We start from the raw sequence: 11,564 nt of genomic DNA on the forward strand, positions 1-11,564 counted from the left end.
AGTGATGAAAAGTTTTTCCGGCCTCCCAAAGCTGATTGAAATCAAACAAACCAAGTTTGAATTAATTTTCAAACTGAAAAACCTGCTTTATCTATAGTTCCAAGTTGTTATCGTTAATACAGACTCTCGAATTGATGTTTCATGTGAACGGGAATCGAAATTCTAGTATCAGGTGGCCAGTATGATAGCTGTCTGGTAGAATGGCCGGATAGAATCACTGGACAGGCGGCCACGCCCCATCAATTTTCTTCATAACCACCCCTAGGCGTGGCTATCCTGTGAAAATTGTAAAGTTCCTTTATGGCAAAGAATTTCACCAAGGAGAGTGATTAGAAAAATGAAATACACTACACAAATTCAACAATGTACAATATATTCCGAATAATTTATTTAACTATACAAAAAAAGTTATCACACTCATGTAGTCTTGATCTCATGTGGAGATTGGAAGCTCGCCAAGTTGAGTCCCTGCAAAACAAAACAAAACAAAACAAAATGGTTGTAAAGATGAAGCTTTATGAAGTAACTTGCTGGGGGGGTATTGCACCCTTAAGAAACTGATTTGTTTGCTATTTTTTGGGCAGGAGTAACGCGATACACACTCCCTCCCCCGAACTTGAAAAACAAAAGACTCTGCAGCCTTTTTCAGAGCGTAATCAGGGATCTTCCAGGATCTCAGACATCAAAGCAATTTTTGTAGCAACTATTTTAACACAAAGCGGATACATACCTTACACTGAATGGAACACTAGCTCATTTCTTCTCGCGACAGTAATCAAATTTATAAACTCCAAAGTTTACACTCTGTTGGAGAATGAAAATGAAATGAATAAACTCAACACAGGAAGCAAATTCTGACTTCCTGGTTTTGGTTTGGTGATAGAATTGTCTCAAAACCAAATCCTTCGAACAATTGACGATCTAATTTGCTCAAGCCTGCTAAGCACTATAATCATGCTCCAAGTTCAAGCACCTTAGGTCACAGAAGAATGATCAAGGGAGCTATTTATAAACCAAAACAAACTGTGAGCGTTGTTCTGTTCACTTGGCATCAAGCCGACTGTCTAGGGTAAAAAAAACGACCAGCCAATCAATGACCAAGTTGTCAGACCGCACTTGGAAAACACGCAAAGCGAAGTTTAGGAATCGAATAAACAACTGAGTGCCAAATGTTTTTTACTAATATATATATAATTGATATTTCTGATAAGCTTAAAGTAGATTAATAATGTTTCTTATAAGATAGATATTTAAATGTGTCAATTACGCTCGATTTCGTTCTTCAAAACGAAACTGTGTTAACGAGGGCTACATTGTTGAAATGATTGGATCAGTTTACTTCTTCATTTCCCCCTCTTTTTGACGTATTTTTAAAATACTATAAATACATACAAATACGTACCAAGGCTATAGCAGAAGCCAGAGCTCCAACACCAACCACGAGGGTAAAGTTTTCTTCAGGAGTTGATGGCCGTTTCCGTTGAGTGTAGAAGATTGTCCTCGTAGTGAGGCGACTGGGAGCGTTTTTCGCCAAAATTAACCTCGTTAGGTTATTCAAAGAAAGTCTCGTAGCTGCTCCAAGAGACATAGTTTATCTAAAGTGCAAAAAACGGAAGTAAAGCGGCTTATTTTTGGCGATATTCACTGTTTCCTCTTGTGTAAAAGGCGACAACAGAGTGCGTGTCGAACTGCACGATTCTCTAGTCTGACAATCAACCTGGTCTAAGTTCCGCCCCTTTATTTACACTTGTCGTCAATGAATGTTTTTACAAATAACTCAACCATTATAATAAAAATATATTGTTTTCGAATTAAAATTTATAATCTAAACCAAGTATATTAGAATACCAAAAAAATACTTTGAAAAAGAAAGAAAGCCATTTCCATGTTTTCATGGAAATCATCGCGACATTGAAATGGCTTACTAGTACTTCTGTCTGTGATAACACAAACACGTCACGCAATATATTATTGTACGTTGAACTTAATTATGTGGAAAATCTTACGATAAAGAATTATAGCTGAAATTTATCATTTATTTTCCGGCTTTTTCCGATGTTTCTTAAACCATCTTAATATTTTAAGTACTAAATCCTTTGGAAAGTGGAGGTAGCGATTGCGTGACATACACGTAAATAAAACATGGGGTATTAGGCTGCGTTCATAATCTATGGCAGAGGGGGGGCAGGTGAAAATTTGAAATTCCAAGAATAATTCTTAACACCCCCATTAAAGTCATGCAAAAAACATGATCCCCCTGAAGCAAGGCTTGTAGCTTCTTCCAACATTTGTGCATCCCCCCCCCCATTTTTCTGATAAAAATTTGGCTATCCCCCCCTTTTTCCTAACAAATTTATTAATGACAAGATATTATTACTCATTCTTAAGAAAGATTTTCCATCCCCTTTTGTGAAAGATATTTTTGGAAAAATTTACATTTTCTACAACAAAATATAATTATTGTAACAAAAGGTTAGAATTTTTTCTTGCAATCTATCAACATGCCCGGTGCATTCTTACACACTTTCTGCAATACTTTAAAAATCCTTTTTTTTCTTTTTCATATGGAAAAACATGAGATTGTAATATATTTAACAGCATTAAACAACAAAGGATCAGAAACTGTCTCACTGTCTGACTTAACCATGAGTCCGTCTTCCTTCTGCAAATACTGTTACACCTAGGTTACATCAAAGAAGCTTTCTCATGTGAACATAAAGCAAATGGTGTTCGTTGCCATTTATGTACATAACAGGAATTTGTCTCTTTTTTTAAACCATCTTAATTGCAACCATTGCCTCTTCATCGAAGATGATGGATCCTACTTTTTATCAGCTGAAGTTCTTGAATTTGGCTCTATTTCATACTCAATCTGCCAATACTTCCTAAACATCTGTATAAAGAAAAGCATAACCTTTTATTGACATATCTGACTTTTTAGCTTAGCTCTTTATGCGTACCATAGTTTATAACTATGCCTATTCTTCATTTGCACATGATATCATAGCCACCATCTTGGATGAATTTAACAAAAGACTTGTCAATGAATTCTTTTGTTATATTACATTGGCAGATCAAGGAATTTAAAAAGTATGGGTTCCAAAATGGCTGCCGCACTGTTAAGCTGGTAAGATTGGCTTCACAAAAAGGGGGAATCCAATGTCATCCTATGGAGCATGATTGGCTTCACAAGATCTCACAAAATGGGGTTTCCATGGAACCACTCCTGGATCCACCACTGTTATTATCATCCATCATGGCCACCATGTCATTTCACTCCCCTAGGAATGATTAAAAACCAGCAATACACCATTGCATTGAAAGACTGCAATGTCCGGTGAATAAAAACTCCAAAACTGCCCCTGAATTAATTAAAATTAAGATTGAAATATTTTATTGATTTGAACAGAACAGAGGTTGAGAAAATCCTTCAAGGTTAGAATTATAGATCCCCAAGGGCCAGACCTTGGAAATTTCCCTGTCGATTAACAACTTCAAGTAAGCTTATTATAGGGTATTTAATACCATTGCCCAAAAAATCTGAGGTACACTTATAAAAAAAAGAGATAATTCAGACTCACCGACGCTCCTAATGCACCAAGAACAGCTGACAAGGATATCAAAAGCACACCTTTGGAATAATTAGGTCCTGACCACCGGTTTCTTCGTTGGAGGTTATTACTAATACCATATCTTTGCACTGATAATCTATTAAACAAAGACTGCATTTTGAAAAATTAACTAAATATAGATGACGACGATTCTTAGGTCCAGCGGATTCTCATTTGTTAGTTCCTAGTCTTGCCCTGTGAGGAAGTGGAACGCCTGGTAAAAGTCGGTATTCTAGGGAAAATTCCCAAAAATAGAATGAGATGATATAATGATTAACTTGCTTTCTAAGAAAACTAAAACTGCTTAGTCATTAGTAATGGAATACCTTCACTGGATGACAAACGTACACCATTTATTCTAGAAACAGATATATTTAGAGTCATTCACGCATTTGAAATGTAAAGATGTCGACGAACCGTAGTGTTCTGGATAAAGTTAATGACAGATTCCTGAAAGATGACTCAACAAAGAGATTTGTACCCCTAGGTCTCCTGACAAACAGAGATCTCAAACGCGTGTGTTTTCTTCTGAAAGACGTCCTGACTTCTGAAGTAAAGTCGGACTTGGAATTACTTCTTCAGCTCGAACAATCGTGTTGTGTAAAACATGGCGATGAACAGAGAGTTATAGAATGGCTTTTGGGTATCGTGAACGGAAAAGACTTTCAATTGAATGCTTTTGACTGCTGCGTGGAATGTCCAAATGGTAAGTTCTTTAATTAGGGTACGTTCAGAGTTTTGTTAAACAAACACATGCGAAAAATACCCAAAATATAGACTAGGAATAAATATTTGCATGTCAAGGAAATCTAATCCACGTGCACGAAGAGTGAAACAGTTATTCAACGCAAGAAAAAATACCTCAATATTTGCAACAATTCGTCAACCGCCAAATAAATATTTTCAAAATAAATGCTGAAAAATGTTGTCCACTGTCATACGACTCTAGAATATTTATATCGCAAGTTATCAAAATTATTTTACATGTTTAAAGTTGTTATCCTTGCTGTAAAAACAGCAGAAATTTTGTGAGTAAATCGTTTTCTTTCCTTCTGTTTAAACCTTTCACTTTCAGTGATTTGAATATTAAACATATGGATTAGCCTGGAGAAAGAGATTTGGCAAATTCCTCTATTTTGCGCAACTATTTTTGTTTGAGGTTAAATTCTTTCACTTTCTACAGTTTGTTTATTGATACCTATTTGCTGTAACCAAAGTCCGCGTTGTGTATGAAAATAGTTATAAGTCTATTATGGGAAAGAATTCTGAGATATTTTTCCAAGGAACAAGTTTGTATTGGGATTTTGAATCTCAGTGTACCTTTTTTACGATTGCATTCTTTAAATTCTTTTACCACTCTTCATTGTCAGACCAAAAACTATTTGTGAACCCCTACAGACAGCTTCTTGTCCATTTGGATTTAAAACTTAACGATGATAATTTGGAAGCTATGAAATTCCTCCTTGCTGATGTCATTCCTGATGGTACTCGTGAATCTAATACTACAGCATTGGAATTCTTTGAAACTCTGGAACACCGTGGAAAATTGAGTGAAAAAGATTTGACTGCACTGAAGATGCTGTTGGAGAAGATACCCAGAAAAGACTTGATGGAAAATCTGAATAGATTCGATTCTGTTCGATCCAAGCCCAAAGGTTTGTCACTATGTAAACTTATTTGTACACCTTTTCAAAAGCTATAGCTAAATATGTTCTAATGTGATGCAGTTTTTGTGTCATTCAGCTAGATTATAGAACAAGGTTCGAATATATTTTGGTTGTTTATACTTGCAGTAATAATAATGATTTAATGTAAACTTAAATTTTTTTTATCCAGTTCCACAGTCGTATGGCCTACGTAATCTACCTGCGGATTATGTGCATCGTCAAGACGACGTCGAAGAAGTAATCAAGCTTTTAAATTCCGGTAAGACATCAATTGGCGTAGTAGACGCCAAAAAGAATCGCCCTTCAACAGGAATACGAGGACGCGAAGTAGTCGGAATCAAAGGCATGGGAGGTATTGGAAAGACTGTACTTGCACAAGCAGTTTGTTGGCAAATCAAGAAACAAAGGCAAGTGGTCTGGTTAACAGTCGGCCAAACCCCCGACATTTTATCGCTTCTGAATACCTTAGCTAATGTTTGGGAAGGCCAACCAGTTGCTCTTAGCGACGTTGCTTCAGCGCAAAATTGGATTCGAAGTAAAAGCTCCGAGATGGACACTCTGGTCGTCTTGGATGATGTGTGGGACGTGAACCATGCCAATGCCTTGGATATTCTCGAAGGATCGTGCCAACTGCTCATTACCACCAGGGTTTCAGACGTCGTAAGAGGTTTACGAGGCTCTCATCTTCATAGACTCGGGCTTTTAGGAAAAAAGCAAGCAAGAGAATTGCTTCTGAAATGCGCTCAAAAGGACTTGGGCTCTTTGTCTGAAGACGTGTGTGTGTTAGTAGAGGATATATTGGAAGAGTGTGATGGATTACCTCTAGCTCTTGCGTTGGTTGGATCAAGTCTTGTCGATGCTTCACTTGACAGTGTCGCAGACTGGCAAGATCGCTTGGAAGGTCTCAAAGAAGCTGATTTGGAAGAGATCCGTTCATGTTTTCCGATGGAGTCGTATCCATACAAGAACCTCCTCGCTGCTATTGAAGTAAGCTTCCGAGCGCTTCCAAGTGTGGGATCTGGCGAACTCTATAACTACAGAGAAAAGTTTCTTGATTTTGCCATTTTTCCTGAAGACAGTGAAATTCCTTCCTACGTCTTGGAAATGTTGTGGAACATCCCAGGAAGGAAAACAAGAAGTATTTTAGAGTTTTTAGAACGTCGCTCACTCATTCAAAACGGAACGACGAAAAACTGTTACATAGTCCATGACATGCTGTTGGATTACATTAGAGGTCGTTTGAAGCTCGAGAAAAGTGATGAATTGGCCTTGGAAAAGGCACACCGGTTTTTATTAGAGAAATACAGGAAAAAATGCGGTGATGGAAAATGGAGTAACGGGCCACGTGACGATAAATACTTCTTTCGCTACTTGGCTTTCCATTTGATCGGAGCTGCAAAAGAAGAAGAACTTGGAGAAGAGCTTCTCGACTTTGCCTGGCTCGAGGTCAAGCTTGAAGTAACGGACTTGGCATCGTTATTGGCCGATTTTGGGCACCTTAACGAGAGCACCAATAGCAAGGAAGAGTTAAGACTGTTAAAATCCTCCTTATTGCTTTCTTCGAACGTTATTTCATCGTGTAAGAACCAATTGGGTGGACAGCTTCTTGGCAGGCTGAAGGGCTACACTGACAACGAGAAGATAAAGGCGTTACTGGCCCAAGTAAGTGAAAACAAGAATAAAAATACAACAGCTATATTGCCCTCGAGATGGTGTCTCACCCCTCCAGGAGGACCCTTAATGCGTACAACCAATGGCAGAAGCCGTACTATCCTTGCTATAATCGTCACTCCAGATATGAAACGAATCATAACTGGAGGTGCAGATGCAACGATTCGATTTTGGGACTACGAAACGGGGAAGGAACTTGACAAGATTACAGGCCATAAAAGCATGGTGTATGCTCTGTCTTTGTCGTTTAGGACCCACTTACTTGTCTCGGGATCTTTTGACAACACCGTTAAAGTCTGGGACACCGACAGCTTGCAGGAAATAAGTACTTTAACTGGACACTCTGACTGGATAAGCGGTGTTCTGATCACCTCGTCTACGAGAAAAATCATTTCATCTTCTTATGATAGAACGATCATATTATGGGACCTTAAACAAGCTCTTAACACTTTCACAGGACACGAAGGTAATGTCAGAGGCATCGCAGTGACTCCAGATGAACGGCGTTTTGCATCCGCGTCACAAGACAAAACAATAAAGATCTGGAACCTTGTTACTTTTGAACTTGAAACGACATTACGTGGGCACTCTGATACAGTGTATGCAGTATCTATAAGTCCCAATGGCAAGTATGTGGTGTCTTCATCAGGAGACACCATGGTAAAAGTTTGGGATATCGACGAAGGAACCGAGATCAGAAGTATGATTGGGCATACCAGCGACCTTTTTACTGTATGTATGACACACGATGGGAAGAATGTCATTTCTGCTGGAGATGACAAGACAGTAAAGGTGTGGTCTCTTGCTACTGGCGAGGAGCTTGCGACCTTAAGAGGGCATAGTGAATCCATCAGGGTTGCTACTGTTACACCGAATGGAGCTGCAATCGTTTCAGGGTCAGAAGACCGCACCTATAAGATATGGAATTTAAGCTCGCTACAAGATGTTCCGGCTTTTATTGGTCATAAACAAGGAATAAATAGCTTGGATGTGTCACGGGATGGACGTCTCTGCGTCACAGCATCAGAAGACTCATTGCTAAAGGTGTGGAATTGTGAAGAGTTCAAAGAGGTTTGTGCTCTATCTGGTCACGAAGGAGGCGTCCTCGCTGTCACACTACACCCTAATTACCCTTTTGCAGTATCCGGAGGGAATGACTGCACCATTAGAATATGGAGTGTTGAAGGTTTCCATGAAACAAATTGCCTCAGAGGTCACCAACATCCAGTCCAAGTGGTATCTTTTAATGAAGATGGGAGTGCTTTTGTAACAGGAGGTAGAGATAACACGATTGGCGTGTGGGATTGGGCCAGTAAGAGTATCCATGCCTGGCTGAAGGCTCCTATATTTGATATTACCCACATAACTATGAACACTCACTGCCTCCTGGTGGGTAACAATCGACACTCTGTTTGGAAATATGCAGTTGACAAAGAAAAGGCCGCAAAGATCATGAAGCTTGGAGATATCGATTTCCTGAAAATGGTGAAAGAAAGAAAGCGATGCGAGGAAGAAAATGGCTCTTTTGTTGGAGACCCCTTACAAGGAACAAAAAGAGAAATTCCAAATGGATGTGTTCCATCCTTTTGTTCATTGTTCACGTCTTCGGTGTCCATTGGACCCGACAGCAGAAGTCATCCTACCCTGTTGATTAGAGATGGAACGCGGCTCTTGTTTGGTAGTGTCATGAGCACTATGCCATTGCGTTTCTTAGATGTTGAAACAGGAATGGATAGTGGTCTCCAGATTGACAAAAATGGGAAAACGCTCGTTACCGCTCTTGCTACGCACAGTGACGAAAAGGAGGTGCTTGTTGGTACAGATCAAGGGAACATCATAAGAATTGAACTAGAATCGAATGAGATTTTACAAACGTATGAACAAAAGCAAGTTCCTGGATTCTCCAAGAACGCATCTGTTACGGGGCTTGCCACATCAGAAGATGGAAAATTCTTCCTCTCAGGAAACTCTGACGGAGAACTGTTGCTTTGGGATGTTGAAAAAGTTGAAGGAAAACTTCTCAAATCCTGCCTGCTGAGAATCAGTGGCGTTTGTTTTTTAAAGGAGGACAGTTTTGCTGCTGCTGACGAGAACGGGTATCTTCACGTTGTATCGAAAGATGGCCCAAATCTCTCCATTCTTGCTCACGACACCGCTGTAACAACTATTACATCGCGTGGCATTCCCTCAGAAAACAGCACTCGATATCTCGCTACAGCCGCATTGGGAACTTTGAAAATTTGGAGTGTGAGTCAGCATGGTTGTGCACTACATTGCGATCGTCAAATTAGTTGTTCTGGTCTTAACATAAGAACAGTTCACTTTCTCCCAAACTGTACATCGCTCCTTACTGGCTCCGATGATAACGTTGTTAGGCTGTGGGACGTGAAAAATACAAATATTTTGAAGACATTTGAGGCCCAGAGCTTTGGCATTAACTATGTGTCTAGCATCAAAGACAGGGTGATCGCTTGTTTTGATGATAGTTCTGCAATAACCTGGTCGCTGGAGACTGGAAACTTGTTAGGTCGAAGTCAAGGGCATCATGGGCGATACCACGTGATCAGGACACTTCCGCTGAGTAACCAAGCCATCACAGATGGTTTTCACTATACGCTGAAACGCTGGAGTACTGAACAAGGCACGTGTTGGTACGAACTGCCGGAACCGTTGGCGGAATATCAGCATTCGAATGAAGTTACTGCTCTAGCAGTTACGTGTGATAGGAGTCTTTTGGTCACGGGGACTCGAGACAAGATGCTCAAGTTATGGATGGTAGACAGCGGAGAATGTTTGAGTGAGTTCTACTTGGAGCATAGTGCACAGGTGATCGCTTGCAGTGCTGAAGGACGCATCTTTGTTGGACTAAGTGACGGGCAGCTTTGCTTCATGAAATTACGAAGTGGAAAATAATGCTGCTTCGGAAATCAAAACTTACCAACTAAGAAGCAGATTATAAAAATAACCTTACGAAATATCAATAATTACCCTATAGCTTTAACCATTAGATAAGAATTACTTAATATTTATTTTTTGAAATTTATTCTGTTTCATTTTGCGACTGATTGGCAAATTATACAAATTGCTCTATTTAATTCGTGAATGGTTAAAAAAAGTTTCATTTATAAATCCCAACTATTAGTAATCTGAATATAGAAAATTTATAAAGTGACTGTGTAAGTTATGCAAAGAGTGCAGATAAAGATGCTTAAACAAAAATCTGTTCAGTGCACAGTGTTCACTAGTATTATCCGGCCACGAGAAATGACCAAAAACTGATCTAAAGCCATCATCAATACTTTCAAGTTATTCAATTATATATGGTTTTGATGTGGAGAAAAAAAGCTACCTTACCTCTGCTGCACAAATTTTAATACTTGGTCAAATATACTGATCTAATAAGAAAAAACGGTTCCATAAATTTATCTGCAGCCGAAAAATTAAATCTTATTTATTGCCGTTCAACAATTTCTACTCAGTATATTCTATAAGTTTTTTCTCTGGCGTCATAAGTAAATTATTATCACTGTAAGGAGTCGGTTTTGTGACCCCAGAACGACCCCAGGTCGACCCCAGACTGAGCGACCCCAGGTTGACCCCTCGAAAAGAATCATTTTGAAAAATTGCTCCACGTTGGGTCGTTCTGCGGTCACAATATAGACCCTTCGACTGTGAGCATCTGCTCTTGGGATAAATATGAGCATAAATCGTATCCGATAAAATAATTGCAATAAAGGACTGAGGTGCAGTGCTAGTAAATCCAACCATTAAGAAATTAATTAATTAATCAATATTTCAGTCTTACTGGAGAATACTGAGGTGCAGTGCAGTGCACCAGATGTGAATATAAATAAACCCGTACTTATTGGAAGAAAGCAGACATTTTTGTGATGTACCAAACAGGTAGAACATTAGACATGCTCGCCTCTTCACGGGAGGAGCCAATGAATGACTCGTCTTTCTTCCATTCTAGTACATACTGCACCGCACGACCTCCATCCATTCCATAGCTATCCTCAACCACTACTTCCTTCAACCACTGCAAGAAGTCATCTACGAATCCTACACTCGCCAGTGGATTCCAACTTGTGAGGGCTGATTGAATCGCGGGTGGACATGACATTCTAGAATTCACTTGGTACGGGATCTCGCTCTACTTGACCCGAGACACTTGCTTCAACGTCGGGCCATCCCCGATGCGGTATATGACCTGTTTCATGTCCCCGGCAAACATATCATACCACCAATCACGGAGCTTGTACATTGGGAAATTCCATTCATCTTCGCCCGTGTACTCGAGGCAAAGTTTGCACCACCTACTCGCCCTATTGGTGTTAGAAATGATTTCATATAACTTTCAATAACATAATTTAGAGTAGCCGGTGACCGGCTTAGTTGAAAGTGTTTCATTTTTATTTTTTGAGGGTCGGCTTTTTCGCTGTTTTACAGTGGAGTTGAAGGAATTTCTCTCTATAAAGAAACGAGTTTTGCAACTTTCGGAAAGAGTTAAACGTCGTAAAACAAACATATCGGTTGACAAGTGTAGAAGTTATCGAGTAATAATAATATTAATAAATTCCTACTTACCCTCAAGTTTAAAGATATCAACCTATAG

The 11,564-nt window shown here is 39.3% G+C and overlaps 1 protein-coding gene and 1 long non-coding RNA gene across 3 annotated transcripts; one reads left to right on the forward strand and one right to left on the reverse strand.

Moving 5' to 3' along the window:
- Positions 1-356: 356 nt before the first annotated feature.
- LOC116299884 (uncharacterized) lies at positions 357-3,750 on the reverse strand. 2 transcript variants are annotated; one of them, XR_016121607.1, is made up of 4 exons: positions 3,582-3,750; positions 1,403-2,893; positions 731-804; positions 357-468 (listed from the first exon to the last, which is right to left on the reverse strand). It is a non-coding gene; the product is annotated as an uncharacterized LOC116299884 (long non-coding RNA). The 2 variants fall into 2 exon arrangements; XR_004197532.2 differs by lacking the exon at positions 3,582-3,750 and having other exon boundaries at positions 1,403-1,711.
- A 167-nt stretch (positions 3,751-3,917) lies between these two features.
- LOC116299881 (uncharacterized) lies at positions 3,918-10,824 on the forward strand. The gene is made up of 3 exons (XM_089039311.1): positions 3,918-4,317; positions 4,982-5,266; positions 5,448-10,824. Exons 1-3 carry the CDS (start codon positions 4,017-4,019, stop codon positions 9,860-9,862), a joined length of 5,001 nt encoding a protein of 1,666 aa, XP_088895437.1. The 5' UTR covers positions 3,918-4,016; the 3' UTR covers positions 9,863-10,824.
- The last annotated feature ends 740 nt before the right edge of the window (positions 10,825-11,564 follow it).

The sequence above is a fragment of the Actinia tenebrosa genome, unplaced genomic scaffold (assembly GCF_029948245.1).
Source record: "Actinia tenebrosa isolate PJP-AT-01 unplaced genomic scaffold, QUT_ActTen_1.0 PGA_scaffold6__47_contigs__length_16458017, whole genome shotgun sequence".
Taxonomy (NCBI): domain Eukaryota; kingdom Metazoa; phylum Cnidaria; class Anthozoa; order Actiniaria; family Actiniidae; genus Actinia; species Actinia tenebrosa.